This window comes from Ranitomeya imitator, chromosome 1 (assembly GCF_032444005.1).
Source record: "Ranitomeya imitator isolate aRanImi1 chromosome 1, aRanImi1.pri, whole genome shotgun sequence".
In the NCBI taxonomy this organism is placed as follows: Eukaryota; Metazoa; Chordata; class Amphibia; order Anura; family Dendrobatidae; genus Ranitomeya; species Ranitomeya imitator.
Window position 1 is genome coordinate 340,175,956 of NC_091282.1, and position 20,322 is coordinate 340,196,277.

Sequence of the window (20,322 nt, forward strand, 5' to 3'; positions counted from 1 at the left end):
TTCTTAAACATTTCCCATTTATTATCTGTATTCTCATTTCTGAGGATATTGTCCCAGTCTACCAGATTAAGGGCATCTCTAAGCTGTTCAAACTTTGCCTTCCTAAAGTTCAATGTTTTTGTGACTCCCTGACAAGTCCCCCTAGTGAAAGACAGGTGAAACTGCACAATATTGTGGTCGCTATTTCCTAAATGCCCAACCACCTGCAGATTTGTTATTCTGTCAGGTCTATTAGATAGTATTAGGTCTAAAAGTGCTGCTCCTCTGGTTGGATTCTGCACCAATTGTGAAAGATAATTTTTCTTGGTTATTAGCAGAAACCTGTTGCCTTTATGGGTTTCACAGGTTTCTGTTTCCCAGTTAATATCCGGGTAGTTAAAGTCCCCCATAACCAGGACCTCATTATGGGTTGCAGCTTCATCTATCTGCTTTAGAAGTAGACTTTGCATGCTTTCTGTTATATTTGGGGGTTTGTAACAGACCCCAATGAGAATTTTGTTACCATTTTTCCCTCCATGAATTTCAACCCATATGGACTCGACATCCTCATTCCCTTCGCTAATATCCTCCCTTAAAGTGGACTTTAGACAAGACTTTACATAGAGACAAACCCCTCCTCCTCTCCGATTTTTACGATCCTTTCTAAACAGACTGTAACCCTGTAAGTTAACTGCCCAGTCATAGCTTTCATCTAACCATGTCTCGGTTATTCCCACTATGTCAAAGTTACCTGTAGATATTTCTGCTTCTAGTTCTTCCATCTTGTTTGTCAGGCTTCTGGCGTTTGCGAGCATGCAGTTTAGAGGATTTTGTTTTGTTCCAATCTCCTCACTGTGGATTGTTTTAGAAATGTTCTTACCTCCCTTCTGAGTATGTTTTCCTGGGTCGTCTTTGTTCGAGTCTAATGTTTTTCTTCCCGTCCCCTCTTCATCTAGTTTAACGCCCTCCTGATGAGTGTAGCGAGTCTTCTGGCGAATGTGTGTTTCCCAGGTTTGTTGAGGTGTAGTCCGTCTCTGGCGAGGAGTCCATCATACCAGTAATTCACACCGTGGTCCAGGAATCCAAATCCTTGTTGTCTGCACCATCGTCTTAGCCAGTTGTTTTGTGATTTAGGTGAGACAGCCAACCTATAATTAACTGTCCTGCCGTGTTAAAGTAATGCGTAAAGTCTCTTACTTTCTCGGTGCTCCGGCCACCGCTATGCGCCTCAGAAGGATGTTGCCACAGTCTCAGGGGCACGACTCCTTCTGGCTCTATCTCCTTTACACTGTGATCTCGTTTCTCACTTCTCCACAATCAACTTCGCTTCGTGTCCTTTCTTAGAATACCGCCGCGAGTAGTGCAGGCGCGACTCCGTAACGATCTGTTCTCTTTCTAGACCGCTGTCAGGATCCCACCCCTGACAGGTCCTCTCCCAAACTCTCCCGGGCTCTTTCTGTCTAACTTCCTGTCCAACCTCCAGTTTTACCAGAGTGTGAGGAGTGGCCTACTAGATAGAACCACTCCCCCTGGTGGCCGGAGTGTGAAGTGTCATGTGTGTTTGTGATACCTGGTCAGAACTCCTTTAGTGCCATCAGACGTACCATCACTCCCCTTAGCGGCAGAGCGTCATACTGCAACGACCAGGTCTCTGGGGTGCTGCGGATATATATATATACACTATAATAATATATATATATACACCTCCATATATATTACACGCCATAAATTACATTTTTACAATGTCAAATTTGTTGGTAAATGTGGATGTGATACTGGACTGGTATTGTGAGGATTAAAAATTTGTTATGAATATGACATTTCAAATTGAAATATACATTTGACTAATGTAAAAATTGCTATCAGAGGGACATGGATGATGAAACAAGAGCCAGAGAAGTGGTGTACTTGACCTGTAACGATGTTTGGGTAGGTGGTGCATGTCAAAGCAGAATCCAGACCATTGCCTAGAGCAGTGCTCCCCAACTCCGATCCTCAAGAGCCACCAACAGCTCATGTTTTCAGGATTTCCTTAGCATTGCCCAGGTGATGATTGCATTACCTGGAAAGGCATTACCTGTGCAATACTGAGGAAATCCAGAATACATGACCTGTTGGTGGCTCTTGAGGACTGGAGTTGGGGAACACTGGCCTACAGCATCACACTGCCTATTTCGGCTTGTATTCTTACCAAAGTGCATTCTAGTTCTACAGGTGCTTCTCACAAAATTAGAATATCATCAAAAAGTTAATTTATTTCAGCTCTTCAATACAAAAAAGTGAAACTCATCTATATATATATATATAAGAGGCATCGTGATTACTCGCTAATCCCGCCCCCTGCACAGTAGCTCTACCCCCACCACATCACCACACATAATCCCGCCCCCACACATTACCACACGAGGCTCCGTCCTCACACATTACCACACGAGGCTCCGTCCCCACACATTACCACATGAGGCTCCGTCCTCACACATTACCACACGAGGCTCCGTCCTCACACATTACCACACGAGGCTCCGTCCTCACACATTACCACACAAGGCTCTGTCCTCACACATTACCACACGAGGCTCCGTCCCCACACATTACCACACGAGGCTCTGTCCTCACACATTACCACACAAGGCTCCATCCACACACATTACCACACGTTAATTTACCACCTGCGTAAGCGCTATTGAATGTTGTAATTATTTACTTTAGTTTAATCACCAGCAGCGTTAATTAGATAGCAATGAGCGTGCTGAGCGTTAGCTGGCTGGAAACACCTAGTATATTATATAGAGTCATTACAAACAGAGTGATTTATTTCAAGTGTTTATTTCTGTTAATGTTGATGATTATGGCTTACAGAGAATGAAAACCCAAAAGTTATTATCTCAGGAAATTAGAATACTTTATAACACCAGCTTGAAAAATGATTTTAACCAATTCGCAACCCAGCCTGTTTTCACCTTTCTGACCCAGCCAATTTTGACAATTCTTAGCATTGTCCGTTTATGGGGTAATAACTCTGGAATGCTTCAACGGATCCCACTGATTCTGAGAATGTTTTCTCATGACATATTGTACTTTAGGATAGCAGTAAAATCTCCTCGATATGACTTGAAATGGAGAAAATGTTGAAAATTTAGTAATTTTCCAAATTTTAATTTTTGTGCCCTTAAATCAGAGAGTCATATCGCACAAAATAGTTAATAAATAACATTTCCCACATGACTACTTTACATCAACACAATTTTGGAACCAATTTTTTTTTACGAAAACATTTTTTTAGAGACCACATCACATTTGAAGTCACTTTGAGGGGTCTATATGACAGGAAATACCCCAAAGTGACACCATTCTAAAAACTGCACCCCAAAACCACATTCAAGAAGTTTATTAACCCTTCAGGTGCTTCACAGGAATTTTTGGAATGTGTAAAAAAAATGAAAATTTAACTTTTTTCACAAAAAATTACTTCAGATCAAATTTGTTTTATTTTACCAAAGGTAACAGGAGAAATTGGACCTCAAAAGTTGTTGCACAATTTGTCCTGAGTACGCTGATACCCCATATATGCAGGTAAACCACTGTTTGGGCTCATGGCAGAGCTCGGAAGGTAAGGAGCGCCGTTTGACATTTTCAACGCAAAATTGGCTGGAATTGAGATCGGATGCCATATCGCGTTTGGAGAGCCCCTGATGTGCCTAAACAGTGGAAACCCCCAACAAGTGACACCATTTTGGAAAGTAGGCCCCCTACTGAACTTATCTAGATGTATAGTGAGCACTTTGAACCCCCAAGTGCTTCACAGAAATTTATAATGTAGAGCCGTAAAAATAAAAAATCTTATTTTCTTCACAAAAATGATCTTTTTTCCCCCAATTCTATATTTTCCCAAGGGTAACAGGAGAAATTGGACCGCAAAAATTGTTGTACAATTTGTCCTGAGTACGCTGATTGTTATGAAAGGCAATTCAGAATCACAATGGACATGGAGGTCAGAGCACATACAGTGAACTGACAATAACCCAAAATAATAGAACGAGCTCTGAGACGTGGGAACTCTGCAGACCGCAATCCCTAAGCCTATCAAACCACACTAAAGGTAGCCGTGGAGCGCTCCTGACCAGAACCTAGGCGCCTCGTCACAGCCTGAGAAACTAGCTAATCCTGAAGATAGAAAAATAAGCCTACCTTGCCTCAGAGAAATTCCCCAAAGGAAAAGGCAGCCCCCCACATATAATGACTGTGAGTAAGATGAAAACACAAACATAGAGATGAAACAGATTTAGCAAAGTGAGGCCCGACTAGCTGAACAGAACGAGGATAGGGAAGATAACTTTGCGGTCAGCACAAAAACCTATAAAAAACCACGCAGAGGGGACAAAAAGACCCTCCGCACCGACTAACGGTACGGAGGTGGTCCCTCTGCGTCTCAGAGCTTCCAGCAGGCGAGAAAAACCAATAAAGCAAGCTGGACAGAAAAATAGCAACAAAATAACATAAGCAAAACTTAGCTTTGCAGAGCAGCAGGCCACAGGAATGATCCAGGGAAAAAACAAGTCCCACACTGAAACATTGACAGGAAGCATAGATCAAAGCATCAGGTGGAGTTAAGTAGAGAAGAAGCTAACAAGCTCACCAGATCACCTGAGGGAGGAAACTCAGAAGCTGCAGTACCACTTTCCTCCACAAACGGAAGATCCCAGAGAGAATCAGCCAAAGTACCACTTGTGACCACAGGAGTGAACTCTGCCACAGAATTCACAACAGTACCCCCCCTTGAGGAGGGGTCACCGAACCCTCACCAGAGCCCCCAGGCCGACCAGGATGAGTCACATGAAAGGCACGAACAAGATCGGGAGCATGGACATCAGAGGCAAAAACCCAGGAATTATCCTCCTGAGCATAACCCTTCCATTTAACCAGATACTGGAGTTTCCGTCTTGAAACACGAGAATCCAAAATCTTCTCCACAATATACTCCAATTCCCCCTCCACCAAAACCGGGGCAGGAGGCTCAACAGATGGAACCATAGGTGCCACGTATCTCCACAACAATGACCTATGGAATACGTTATGTATGGAAAAATAATCTGGAAGGGTCAGACGAAAAGACACAGGATTAAGAACCTCAGAAATCCTATACGGACCAATAAAACGAGGTTTAAACTTAGGAGAGGAAACCTTCATAGGAATATGAAGAGAAGATAACCAAACCAGATCCCCAACACGAAGTCGGGGACCCACACGGCGTCTGCGATTAGCGAAAAGTTGAGCCTTCTCCTGGGACAAGGTCAAATTGTCCACTACCTGAGTCCAAATCTGCTGCAACCTGTCCACCACAGTATCCACACCAGGACAGTCCGAAGACTCAACCTGTCCAGAAGAGAAACGAGAATGGAACCCAGAATTGCAGAAAAACGGTGAAACCAAGGTAGCCGAGCTGGCCCGATTATTAAGGGCGAACTCAGCCAAAGGCAAAAAGGACACCCAGTCATCCTGATCAGCAGAAACAAAGCACCTCAGATATGTTTCCAAGGTCTGATTGGTTCGCTCGGTCTGGCCATTAGTCTGATGGAAAGCCGAGGAAAAAGACAAGTCAATGCCCATCCTACCACAAAAGGCTCGCCAAAACCTCGAAACAAACTGGGAACCTCTGTCAGAAACAATATTCTCTGGAATGCCATGCAAACGAACCACATGCTGGAAGAACAAAGGCACCAAATCAGAGGAGGAAGGCAATTTAGACAAGGGTACCAGATGGACCATGTTAGAAAAGCGATCACAGACCACCCAAATGACTGACATCTTTTGAGAAACGGGAAGGTCAGAAATAAAATCCATAGAGATATGTGTCCAAGGCCTCTTCGGGACCGGCAAGGGCAAAAGCAACCCACTGGCACGAGAACAGCAGGGCTTAGCCTGAGCACAAATCCCACAGGACTGCACAAAAGCACGCACATCCCGCGACAGAGAGGGCCACCAAAATGATCTAGCCACTAACTCTCTGGTACCAAAGATTCCAGGATGACCAGCCAACACCGAACAATGAAGTTCAGAGATAACTCTATTCGTCCACCTATCAGGGACAAACAGTTTCTCCGCTGGGCAACGATCAGGTTTATTAGCCTGAAATTTTTGCAGCACCCGCCGCAAATCAGGGGAGATGGCAGACACAATTACTCCTTCCTTGAGGATACCCGCAGGCTCAGATAAACCCGGAGAGTCGGGTACAAAACTCCTAGACAAAGCATCCGCCTTCACATTTTTAGCCCGGAAGGTACGAAATCACAAAGTCAAAACGGGCAAAAAACAACGACCAATGAGCTTGTCTAGGATTCAAGCGCTTGGCAGACTCGAGATAAGTTAAGTTCTTATGATCAGTCAATACCACCACGCGATGCTTAGCTCCTTCAAGCCAATGACGCCACTCCTCGAATGCCCACTTCATGGCCAGCAACTCTCGGTTGCCCACATCATAATTACGCTCAGCAGGCGAAAACTTCCTGGAAAAGAAAGCGCATGGTTTCATCACTGAGCAACCAGAACCTCTCTGCGACAAAACAGCCCCTGCTCCAATCTCAGAAGCATCAACCTCGACCTGGAACGGAAGAGAAACATCTGGTTGACACAACACAGGGGCAGAAGAAAAACGACGCTTCAACTCTTGAAAAGCTTCCACAGCAGCAGAAGACCAATTGACCACATCAGCACCCTTCTTGGTCAAATCGGTCAATGGTTTAGCAATACTAGAAAAATTGCAGATGAAGCGACGATAAAAATTAGCAAAGCCCAGGAACTTTTGCAGACTTTTCAGAGATGTCGGCTGAGTCCAATCATGGATGGCTTGGACCTTAACAGGATCCATCTCGATAGTAGAAGGGGAAAAAATGAACCCCAAAAATGAAACCTTCTGCACACCAAAGAGACACTTTGATCCCTTCACAAACAAAGAATTAGCACGCAGGACCTGAAAAACCGTTCTGACCTGCTTCACATGAGACTCCCAATCATCCGAGAAGATCAAAATGTCATCCAAGTACACAATCAGGAATTTATCCAGGTACTCTCGGAAGATGTCATGCATAAAGGACTGAAACACTGATGGAGCATTGGCAAGTCCGAACGGCATCACGAGATACTCAAAATGACCCTCGGGCGTATTAAATGCAGTTTTCCATTCATCACCTCGCTTCATTCGCACCAGATTATACGCACCACGAAGATCTATCTTTGTGAACCAACTAGCCCCCTTAATCCGAGCAAACAGATCAGATAACAATGGCAAGGGGTACTGAAATTTAACCGTGATCTTATTAAGAAGTCGGTAATCTATACAAGGTCTCAGCGAACCATCCTTCTTGGCTACAAAAAAGAACCCTGCTCCTAATGGCGACGATGACGGGCGAATATGCCCCTTCTCCAGGGATTCCTTCACATAACTGCGCATAGCGGTGTGCTCAGGCACGGACAAATTAAACAATCGACCTTTTGGGAATTTACTACCAGGAATCAAATTGATAGCACAATCACAATCCCTATGCGGAGGTAGGGTATTGGACTTGGGCTCATCAAATACATCCCGGTAATCAGACAAGAACTCTGGGACCTCAGAAGGAGTGGATGACGAAATTGACAGAAATGGAACATCACCATGTACCCCCTGACAACCCCAGCTGGACACCGACATGGATTTCCAATCTAATACTGGATTATGGGCTTGTAGCCATGGCAACCCCAACACGACCACATCATGCAGATTATGCAACACCAGAAAGCGAATAACCTCCTGATGTGCAGGAGCCATGCACATGGTCAGCTGGGTCCAGTATTGAGGCTTATTCTTGGCCAAAGGCGTAGCATCAATTCCTCTCAATGGAATAGGACACTGCAAGGGCTCCAAGAAAAACCCACAACGCTTAGCATATTCCAAGTCCATCAAATTCAGGGCAGCGCCTGAATCCACAAATGCCATGACAGAATATGATGACAAAGAGCAGATCAAGGTAACGGACAGAAGAAATTTTGATTGTACAGTACCAATGGTGGCAGACCTAGTGAACCGCTTAGTGCGCTTAGGACAATCAGAAATAGCATGAGTGGAATCACCACAGTAGAAACACAGACCATTCAGACGTCTATGTTCTTGCCGTTCAACTCTGGTCAAGGTCCTATCACACTGCATAGGCTCAGGTTTAAGCTCAGGTAATACCGCCAAATGGTGCACAGATTTACGCTCACGCAAGCGTCGACCGATCTGAATGGCCAAAGACATAGACTCATTCAAACCAGCAGGCATAGGAAATCCCACCATGACATCCTTAAGGGCTTCAGAGAGACCCTTTCTGAATATTGCTGCCAGCGCAGATTCATTCCATTGAGTGAGCACTGACCACTTTCTAAATTTCTGACAATATACCTCTATCTCATCCTGAGCCTGACAAAGAGCCAGCAAATTTTTTTCTGCCTGATCCACTGAATTAGGCTCTTCGTACAGCAACCCAAGCGCCAGGAAAAACGCATCGATATTACTCAATGCAGGATCTCCTGACGCAAGAGAAAACGCCCAGTCCTGAGGGTCGCCGCGCAAAAAAGAAATGACGATCCTAACCTGTTGAATTCGGTCACCAGAAGAGCGAGGTTTCAAAGCCAGAAATAGTTTACAATTATTTTTGAAACTCAGAAATTTAGTTCTATCTCCAAAAAACAAATCTGGAATAGGAATTCTCGGTTCAAGCAAAGAATTCTGGACCACAAAATCTTGAATATTTTGAACTCTTGCCGTGAGCTGATCCACACATGAAGACAGACCCTTAATGTCCATTGCTACACCTGTGTCCTGAACCACCCAAATGTCTAGGGGAAAAAAAAGACAAAACACAGTGCAAAGAAAAAAAAATGGTCTCAGAACTTCTTTTTTCCCTCTATTGAGAATCATTAGCACTTTTGGCTTCCTGTACTGTTATGAAAGGCAATTCAGAATCACAATGGACATGGAGGTCAGAGCACATACAGTGAACTGACAATAACCCAAAATAATAGAACGAGCTCTGAGACGTGGGAACTCTGCAGACCGCAATCCCTAAGCCTATCAAACCACACTAAAGGTAGCCGTGGAGCGCTCCTGACCAGAACCTAGGCGCCTCGTCACAGCCTGAGAAACTAGCTAATCCTGAAGATAGAAAAATAAGCCTACCTTGCCTCAGAGAAATTCCCCAAAGGAAAAGGCAGCCCCCCACATATAATGACTGTGAGTAAGATGAAAACACAAACATAGAGATGAAACAGATTTAGCAAAGTGAGGCCCGACTAGCTGAACAGAACGAGGATAGGGAAGATAACTTTGCGGTCAGCACAAAAACCTATAAAAAACCACGCAAAGGGGACAAAAAGACCCTCCGCACCGACTAACGGTACGGAGGTGGTCCCTCTGCGTCTCAGAGCTTCCAGCAGGCGAGAAAAACCAATAAAGCAAGCTGGACAGAAAAATAGCAACAAAATAACATAAGCAAAACTTAGCTTTGCAGAGCAGCAGGCCACAGGAATGATCCAGGGAAAAAACAAGTCCCACACTGAAACATTGACAGGAAGCATAGATCAAAGCATCAGGTGGAGTTAAGTAGAGAAGAAGCTAACGAGCTCACCAGATCACCTGAGGGAGGAAACTCAGAAGCTGCAGTACCACTTTCCTCCACAAACGGAAGATCCCAGAGAGAATCAGCCGAAGTACCACTTGTGACCACAGGAGTGAACTCTGCCACAGAATTCACAACAGCTGATGCCCCATTTATGCAGGTAAACCATTGTTTGGGCGCATGGCAGAGCTCAGAAGGGAAGGAGTGCCATTTGACTTTTTCAATGCAAATTTGGTTGGAATTGAGATCGGACACATATCGCGTTTGGAGAGCCCCTGATGTGCCTAAACAGTGGAAACCCCCAATTCTAACTCCAACCCTAACCCCAACACACCCCTTACCCTAATCCCAACCCTAACCATAACCCTAACCCCAAACCTAACCCTAACACACCCCTAACCCCAACCCTAACCCTAATAGGAAAATGGAAATAAATACATTTTAATTATTTTATTATTTTTCCCTAGCTAAGGGGGTGATCAAGGGGGGTTTGATTTACTATTTATAGCGGGTTTTTATGTTTGGCCGCTGTCACACACTAAAAGATGCTTTTTATTGAAAAAATTGTTTTTGCATCACCACATTTTGAAAGCTATAATTTTTCCATATTTTGTCCCACAGACTTATGTGAGGTCTTGTTTTTTGCGGGATGAGTTGACATTTTTATTGGTACCATTTTCAGGCACATGACATTTTTTGATCGTTTTTTATTCAGATTTTTGGGAGGCAGAATGAACAAAAACCAGCAATTCATGAATTTCTTTTGGGGGGGGCATAAAATTGATAAAGCAGTTTTATTCTTCAGGTCAGTACAATTACAGTGAGACCTCATTTATATCTTTTTTATGTTTTGGTGCTTTTATACAATAAAAACTATTTTATAGAAAAAAAATTATTTTTGCTTCGCTTTATTCTGAGAGCTATAACTTTTTTATTTTTCCTATGTTGGAGCTGTATGGAGCTTGTTTTTTGCAGGACAAGATGATGCTTTCAGCAGGACCACATTTATTTATATCCGTCTTTTTGATCGCGTGTTATTCCACTTTTTGTTCGGCGGTATGATGATAAAGCATTGTTTTTTTTGTCTTTTTTTGTAATGGTGTTCACTAAAGGGATTAATTAGTGGGACAGTTTTATAGGTCGGGTCTTTATGGACAAGGTGTGACGGGGTGTACGGCAGAGCAAGAAGGGACAACAGGCCGAGGGATGATTCAACAGATTTATTATCAAGAACGCTGGAACAACACATGCAGGGAGATCTACAGAGTCCACAATTAGTCCAATGGAACAGGTTCGGGGGCACCTCCCGATAATCCTTGTGCCAGGTAACAAAGCAATAGTCCACAATTAGTCCAACGGAACATATTCGGGGGCACCTCCCGATAATCCTTGTGCCAGGTAACAAAGCAATAGTCCACACTTAGTCCAAGGGATCCCAAAACAATCTCACGAACGACGAGATATGTCCTCAGCTCAAGTCTCGCCCCGTTCGCTTCCACAGTCCTAGATGGGCGTGGGGTCTTGCCTCAGCTAAGAATCCCCACTCCTTCTCCTTCAAGGATCAACTCACATCTGATCTCAAAATAAGAATGGATTGTCTGAGCTCCTGGGATCCGCCCATGAAGGGGTAGGGGTTGCACCTTCTATTCAATGGTTGGGTCCACCAGAAGATTCTAGACTGGTGGGCTCCAGGCAGTCTATGTAATATGTACATTTGACTAGCCACCTGCTGTGAGGAAGAATGGCTATTCCTCCACTAGTGATGTTGACAAAGCTTAATTACATTAGAGCTTAGGGCTGCAAGTATTGGGGGAAGGAGACATTGTTACAGGTGAACTCCCAGCCAAGAAAATACATAAATTACAGCTAATAGAAACCAGAGAACAGTTACATACATCAAATGGCATATTATTCAAATACAGGACAGGGCAAAAGTACATATCATGACAATCCCTTCCCCTCCCAATTTGTGTACGTACCAGGGACCTCTACAGGTCGCTGGTTAAGTACACACAGGCGGAGCGTAACTTACATGTGGCTTCATGCAGCCACGAATTGGCATCGTAGCTCTCCCACATCATTGCCCAGGAGAACATCTGCAGGCAGACCACCCATCACCCCAACCACACATCGCCTGACCCCAAAACCAAAGTTCAGATCCACAGTGGCTGTGGGAATAGTCCTCCATTGTCCACCAGCCAGTTCAATGACAATCCCAGGTCCTCGATGGATTGCCTCAGGCCGAACCACTCGGGGATCAGCCAGTGTGAGGAAAGCCCCTGAGTCACAAAATCCAATAAGTCTCTGTCCATCCAGCACGACCTCCTGCAAGTGCTTACCTCGATGAGCAGAAGTCGTCATAGCTGCAGGTCGCACACCATAAACTCCTAGTGGTGCAATATGGGTGGGTGAGGCACTAGGCCAGTCCTCACGTAGTGGTGACACGTCGTCCTCCATGGCGCTTGGCTGTACATAATTAATAATACGACTGGGTACAGGATCAATCCTCATTTGAACAGCTGGGCAGGAGGCTTGCAGATGCCCCGGCTGTCCACATCGATAGCATCTGTGCTGGGTCTCACTCCATCCAAGGCGTCCTCTTGTGCGAGGGGTAAGGGAACCTGGAGGCCGGCTCCCACCTGAAGGTGCTGTAGGGGTTTGAGGACGTCTTCTCCATGAGCTGGCTGGGCATGAGGCCTGCAGATGCCCCAGATGCCCACAACCATAACACCTGCGCTCTGCTACTTCCTCTCCTCGTTGTATTCCAGAAAACGCAGTAGAAGCAACTGGAGGCACATTTACACGCGTATCAGCATGAGGTGGTGGCTTAGAGGAACGGGGAACAATGGGGACAGAAGAACAGGGGGCCACCGGTGTTGTGGAGCTGGTAGGCCTCTCTCCATCCTCCAACAGAACCCTCCACTGAGGCTTGATGGTGAGAGCCTCATCAGCTAGAGCTGCAGCTTCCTCCACAGTGGCTGGTCTCCTCTCACGCACCCATTCCCGGATCTCAGCAGGGCACTTGAAGTAAAACTGCTCTTTTAGACTAACCTGGAGCAAGGTCTCCCAGGTTAAGGCCTCATCTGCCTCCAGCCAGCGATGACATATCTGTTTGAGTCTGTGGGCATACATCTTGAAAGACACTTCCTCATCACAGGCTAAAGTACGGAACTGAGTCCTGTAAGTGTCTGGGGTAACAGCATAATGTTCTAGAATAGTCTGTTTAATCTCCGCATACTCACAGTTTCCCCGAGGGTCCATAGCTCTGTAGGCTGCGGCAGCTCCACCCTCTAAGAGCCCCACCAGATGTCGGACTCGCTCCCTTTCTGGGACTTCCATTAATCGACACTGATGCTCAAAGTCCTGGAAGAAGCCCTCAATGTCGCCTGCAGCCTCATTAAAGGGCTTGAAGTCTTTGCGGGACACTCTGGGGAGTTCCCTCATGGTGGGTGCTGGGGTTAGAGTCTGTCTGGAGCTTCTAGCTGCTTCCAAAGCGATCTGCCTTTCCAGCAATGCCATCTCCTGAGCTCTGTCCTCGGCTCTGTGAATGGCCTCCCTCTCCCTCTCGGCTCTGTGAATGGCCTCCCTCTCCCTCTCCTGAGCTCGGTGAATGGCCTCTTTCTTATAGTCTATGGTGGCCTCTTCTCCCAGCAATGCCAACTCCTCCTCGTACCACACCACCCACTGACTCCTTTGGGCATTTACCTCCGGCTGCAGTCTTTCCTCCATTTGCTGTGAGAATCCTTCATCAGCGTCATCTTGCAGGTGAACTCCTTCCAAAGCCTCAATGAGCTGCTCCTTGGAGAGTCCCTTGTAGCTGACTCCCAGTTCACGGGCCTTTGTTTGTAGGTTCACCGCAGTCCAGTTGTTGTACTCTGCGGTGCTGGTTCCCGATGTTGATGGGCCTTTGTCCTTCATTCCTTCTGCTCTGGTCCCACTGCTTGCCACCAGTTTGTGACGGGATGTACGGCAGAGCAAGAAGGGACAACAGGCCGAGGGATGATTCAACAGATTTATTATCAAGAACGCTGGAACAACACATGCAGGTAGATCTACAGAGTCCACAATTAGTCCAATGGAACAGGTTCGGGGGCACCTCCTGATAATCCTTGTGCCAGGTAACAAAGCAATAGTCCACAATTAGTCCAACGGAACATATTCGGGGGCACCTCCCGATAATCCTTGTGCCAGGTAACAAAGCAATAGTCCACACTTAGTCCAAGGGATCCCAAAACAATCTCACGAACGACGAGATATGTCCTCAGCTCAAGTCTCGCCCCTTTCCCTTCCACAGTTCTAGATGGGCGTGGGGTCTTGCCTCAGCTAAGAATCTCCACTCCTTCTCCTTCAAGGATCAACTCACATCTGATCTCAAAATAAGAATGGATTGTAACATAGTAACACATAGTAACATAGTTAGTAAGGCCGAAAAAAGACATTTGTCCATCCAGTTCAGCCTATATTCCATCATAATAAATCCCCAGATCTACGTCCTTCTACAGAACCTAATAATTGTATGATACAATATTGTTCTGCTCCAGGAAGACATCCAGGCCTCTCTTGAACCCCTCGACTGAGTTCGCCATCACCACCTCCTCAGGCAAGCAATTCCAGATTCTCACTGCCCTAACAGTAAAGAATCCTCTTCTATGTTGGTGGAAAAACCTTCTCTCCTCCAGACGCAAAGAATGCCCCCTTGTGCCCGTCACCTTCCTTGGTATAAACAGATCCTCAGCGAGATATTTGTATTGTCCCCTTATATACTTATACATGGTTATTAGATCGCCCCTCAGTCGTCTTTTTTCTAGACTAAATAATCCTAATTTCGCTAATCTATCTGGGTATTGTAGTTCTCCCATCCCCTTTATTAATTTTGTTGCCCTCCTTTGTACTCTCTCTAGTTCCATTATATCCTTCCTGAGCACCGGTGCCCAAAACTGGACACAGTACTCCATGTGCGGTCTAACTAGGGATTTGTACAGAGGCAGTATAATGCTCTCATCATGTGTATCCAGACCTCTTTTAATGCACCCCATGATCCTGTTTGCCTTGGCAGCTGCTGCCTGGCACTGGCTGCTCCAGGTAAGTTTATCATTAACTAGGATCCCCAAGTCCTTCTCCCTGTCAGATTTACCCAGTGGTTTCCCATTCAGTGTGTAATGGTGATATTGATTCCTTCTTCCCATGTGTATAACCTTACATTTATCATTGTTAAACCTCATCTGCCACCTTTCAGCCCAAGTTTCCAACTTATCCAGATCCATCTGTAGCAGAATACTATCTTCTCTTGTATTAACTGCTTTACATAGTTTTGTATCATCTGCAAATATCGATATTTTACTGTGTAAACCTTCTACCAGATCATTAATGAATATGTTGAAGAGAACAGGTCCCAATACTGACCCCTGCGGTACCCCACTGGTCACAGCGACCCAGTTAGAGACTATACCATTTATAACCACCCTCTGCTTTCTATCACTAAGCCAGTTACTAACCCATTTACACACATTTTCCCCCAGACCAAGCATTCTCATTTTGTGTACCAACCTCTTGTGCGGCACGGTATCAAACGCTTTGGAAAAATCGAGATATACCACGTCCAATGACTCACCGTGGTCCAGCCTATAGCTTACCTCTTCATAAAAACTGATTAGATTGGTTTGACAGGAGCGATTTCTCATAAACCCATGCTGATATGGAGTTAAACAGTTATTCTCATTGAGATAATCCAGAATAACATCCCTCAGAAACCCTTCAAATATTTTACCAACAATAGAGGTTAGACTTACTGGCCTATAATTTCCAGGTTCACTTTTAGAGCCCTTTTTGAATATTGGCACCACATTTGCTATGCGCCAATCCTGCGGAACAGACCCTGTCGCTATAGAGTCACTAAAAATAAGAAATAATGGTTTATCTATTACATTACTTAGTTCTCTTAGTACTCGTGGGTGTATGCCATCCGGACCCGGAGATTTATCTATTTTAATCTTATTTAGCCGGTTTCGCACCTCTTCTTGGGTTAGATTGGTGACCCTTAATATAGGGTTTTCATTGTTTCTTGGGATTTCACCTAGCATTTCATTTTCCACCGTGAATACCGTGGAGAAGAAGGTGTTTAATATGTTAGCTTTTTCCTCGTCATCTACAACCATTCTTTCCTCACTATTTTTTAAGGGGCCTACATTTTCAGTTTTTATTCTTTTACTATTGATATAGTTGAAGAACAGTTTGGGATTAGTTTTACTCTCCTTAGCAATGTGCTTCTCTGTTTCCTTTTTGGCAGCTTTAATTAGTTTTTTAGATAAAGTATTTTTCTCCCTATAGTTTTTTAGAGCTTCAATGGTGCCATCCTGCTTTAGTAGTGCAAATGCTTTCTTTTTACTGTTAATTGCCTGTCTTACTTCTTTGTTTAGCCATATTGGGTTTTTCCTATTTCTAGTCCTTTTATTCCCACAAGGTATAAACCGCTTACACTGCCTATTTAGGATGTTCTTAAACATTTCCCATTTATTATCTGTATTCTCATTTCTGAGGATATTGTTCCAGTCTACCAGATTAAGGGCATCTCTAAGCTGTTCAAACTTTGCCTTCCTAAAGTTCAATGTTTTTGTGACTCCCTGACAAGTCCCCCTAGTGAAAGACAGGTGAAACTGCACAATATTGTGGTCGCTATTTCCTAAATGCCCAACCACCTGCAGATTTGTTATTCTGTCAGGTCTATTAGATAGTATTAGGTCTAAAAGTGCTGCTCCTCTGGTTGGATTCTGCACCAATTGTGAAAGATAATTTTTCTTGGTTATTAGCAGAAACCTGTTGCCTTTATGGGTTTCACAGGTTTCTGTTTCCCAGTTAATATCCGGGTAGTTAAAGTCCCCCATAACCAGGACCTCATTATGGGTTGCAGCTTCATCTATCTGCTTTAGAAGTAGACTTTCCATGCTTTCTGTTATATTTGGGGGTTTGTAACAGACCCCAATGAGAATTTTGTTACCATTTTTCCCTCCATGAATTTCAACCCATATGGACTCGACATCCTCATTCCCTTCGCTAATATCCTCCCTTAAAGTGGACTTTAGACAAGACTTTACATAGAGACAAACCCCTCCTCCTCTCCGATTTTTACGATCCTTTCTAAACAGACTGTAACCCTGTAAGTTAACTGCCCAGTCATAGCTTTCATCTAACCATGTCTCGGTTATTCCCACTATGTCAAAGTTACCTGTAGATATTTCTGCTTCTAGTTCTTCCATCTTGTTTGTCAGGCTTCTGGCGTTTGCGAGCATGCAGTTTAGAGGATTTTGTTTTGTTCCAATCTCCTCACTGTGGATTGTTTTAGAAATGTTCTTACCTCCCTTCTGAGTATGTTTTCCTGGGTCGTCTTTGTTCGAGTCTAATGTTTTTCTTCCCGTCCCCTCTTCTTCTAGTTTAACGCCCTCCTGATGAGTGTAGCGAGTCTTCTGGCGAATGTGTGTTTCCCAGGTTTGTTGAGGTGTAGTCCGTCTCTGGCGAGGAGTCCATCATACCAGTAATTCACACCGTGGTCCAGGAATCCAAATCCTTGTTGTCTGCACCATCGTCTTAGCCAGTTGTTTGCATCAAGGATCCTGTTCCATCTCCTGGTGCCATGCCCGTCTACTGGAAGGATAGAAGAAAAAACTACCTGTGCATCCAGTTCCTTTACTTTCTTCCCCAACTCTTCAAAGTCCTTGCAGATTGTTGGTAGGTCCTTCCTTGCCGTGTCATTGGTGCCAACATGTATCAGAAGAAATGGGTGGACGTCCTTGGAGCTGAAGAGCTTTGGTATCCTATCGGTCACATCCTTGATCATCGCACCTGGAAGGCAGCATACTTCTCTTGCAGTTATGTCCGGTCTGCAGATGGCTGCTTCGGTGCCTCTCAGTAGTGAGTCTCCCACCACCACCACTCTTCGTTGCTTCTTGGCTGTACTTTTTGCTGTCACTTGTTGCTGTGTGCCCTTTTCTTTTTTGCTTGCTGGTATTGCTTCATCCTTAGGTGTGCCATCTTCATCCTCTACAAAGATTTGATATCGGTTCTTCAGTTGTGTGGTTGGTGATTTCTCCATGGTCTTCTTGCTTCTTTTGGTCACATGCTTCCACTCATCTGCTTTTGGAGGTTCTCTGACACTTTTTGCACCTTCTGTGACCAGTAGAGATGCTTCTGTTCTGTCTAGAAAGTCTTCATTCTCTTTGATGAGTTTCAAAGTTGCTATTCTTTCTTCCAGACCCCGCACCTTTTCTTCTAAAAGGGCCACTAGTCTACACTTCTGACAGGTGAAATTTAATTCTTCTTCTGGTCGATCTGTGAACATGTAGCACATGCTGCAGCTCACCATGTAGGTTGTCACATCTGCCATGTTGCTCCTAGATCCTGCTGACTTGCTGTGTGTTTTCCTTCTTGTGGAATCTACTCAGCCAAGCTCTCTTGCAATAATGTCCTACAGGCAAAAATTCCGGCGCGCGGTTTGGTGATTCTTTCCAAGCAGCTGGTCCCGGCTGTACTCAATGATCTTCTAGCTTAGGGAGACTCTTCGCTTTTCCCAGAAGGCACCTGGAATATGCAAATTAGCCTCCTCAAGCTTGAATCGCTGGTTTGGTGATTCTTTCCAAGCAGCTGGTCCCGGCTGTACCCAACGATCTTCTAGCTTAGGGAGACTTCGCTTCTCCCAGAAGGCACCTGGAATATGCAAATTAGCCTCCTGAAGCTTGAATCCCTGGTTTGGTGATGCTTTCGAAGCAGCTGGTCCCGGCTGTACCCAACGATCTTCTAGCTTAGGGAGACTTCGCTTCTCCCAGAAGGCACCTGGAATATGCAAATTAGCCTCCTCAAGCTTGAATCCCTGGTTTGGTGATTCTTTCCAAGCAGCTGGTCCCGGCTGTACCCAATGATCTTCTAGCTTAGGGAGACTCTTCGCTTTTCCCAGAAGGCACCTGGAATATGCAAATTAGCCTCCTCAAGCTTGAATCGCTGGTTTGGTGATTCTTTCCAAGCAGCTGGTCCCGGCTGTACCCAACGATCTTCTAGCTTAGGGAGACTTCGCTTCTCCCAGAAGGCACCTGGAATATGCAAATTAGCCTCCTGAAGCTTGAATCCCTGGTTTGGTGATGCTTTCGAAGCAGCTGGTCCCGGCTGTACCCAACGATCTTCTAGCTTAGGGAGACTTCGCTTCTCCCAGAAGGCACCTGGAATATGCAAATTAGCCTCCTGAAGCTTGAATCCCTGGTTTGGTGATGCTTTCGAAGCAGCTGGTCCCGGCTGTACCCAACGATCTTCTAGCTTAGGGAGACTTCGCTTCTCCCAGAAGGCACCTGGAATATGCAAATTAGCCTCCTGAAGCTTGAATCCCTGGTTTTGTCTAAGCTCCTGGGATCCGCCCATGAAGGGGTAGGGGTTGCACTTTCCATTCAATGGTTGGGTCCACCAGAAGATTCTAGACTGGTGGGCTCCAGGCAGTCTATGTAATATGTACATTTGACTAGCCACCTGCTGTGAGGAAGAATGGCTATTCCTCCACTAGTGATGTTGACAAAGCTTAATTACATTAGAGCTTAGGGCTGCAAGTATTGGGGGAAGGAGACATTGTTACAGGTGAACTCCCAGCCAAGAAAATACATAAATTACAGCTAATAGAAACCAGAGAACAGTTACATACATCAAATGGCATATTATTCAAATACAGGACAGGGCAAAAGTACATATCATGACACAAGGCGATACCAAATATGTGTACTTTTATTGTTTGTTTTTTTATTTACATAAATATATGTATTTATTGGTAAAATATTTTTTTTTCTTTATTTAGGAATTTTTTTTAATATATTTTGACACATTATAATTTTTTTTAAACTTTATTACATTGTCCCAGGTTGGGACATTACTATATAAAGTCAGATCGCTGATCTGACACTTTGCATAGCACAGTGTCAGATCAGCAATCTGACAGGCAGTGTAGGAGGCTTGCCGGCTCCTGCTCAAGCAACCTCACTGAAGAACACGGGAGGACCCCGTAGCTATCTTGGAGCTGGGGGTCTCCAGGGAGACCACAGTAACAACGCGATCGCATCGCGTTTTTCCGGTGGGATTGTTCTTTATGCCGCTGTCAGCACTGACAGAGGCATCAGAGGGGTTGTGCGCTGTGTCAGGAGTCTGACGGGTCTTAAAGGTACATGTCATGGGTATTGATCCCGTCTTCTCACTCTTTGCACCTTGTCTCTGTTTTATCTTATCAGTTCACCATATTGCACTATGACACTTTGAACTGTGTTACCACATTGATGGGATTTTTTTTCTTACACATTGCACTGATATGTGTAATTAGTTAATTTTTTCACTCCTTGTTCATGCATTTTTTTAAAATATTTTATATGTTTGGAATTTTTTTTATACCTGGATCATGTATTTGCATATTTAATAGATTTTATTTTATGTTTTTGGCCCGTCATACCTATGTTTTAGAATAATATTTTTTTCATTTATTTATTTATCCGAGCACAGGCACTTGTTTTTAATAATTCGCACTACCAGTCGTCATTTGTATAAATAAAGGGATTTTAATTGAATTGCTTGCGGTTCGTTACATTATTTTTTACAAGTGTTATGTTTTTGGGTTAATCCTTTTTAGCTTATAATTGAGTGATATCCACTATTTCCTTTCAGCACACCTGTATTTAATTTATTAATATATTTTGAT

General features: G+C 44.5%; 1 protein-coding gene across 1 annotated transcript in view; it reads right to left on the reverse strand.

The window, feature by feature from the left end:
- LOC138664335 (uncharacterized) overlaps positions 1-20,322 on the reverse strand; it is a 52,315-nt gene that overhangs the window by 5,912 nt on the left and 26,081 nt on the right. The window contains exon 6 of the mRNA XM_069750991.1: positions 14,579-15,865. Coding sequence (XP_069607092.1) covers positions 14,579-15,865 — 1,287 coding nt within the window. The remainder of the gene's footprint in view (positions 1-14,578; positions 15,866-20,322) is intronic.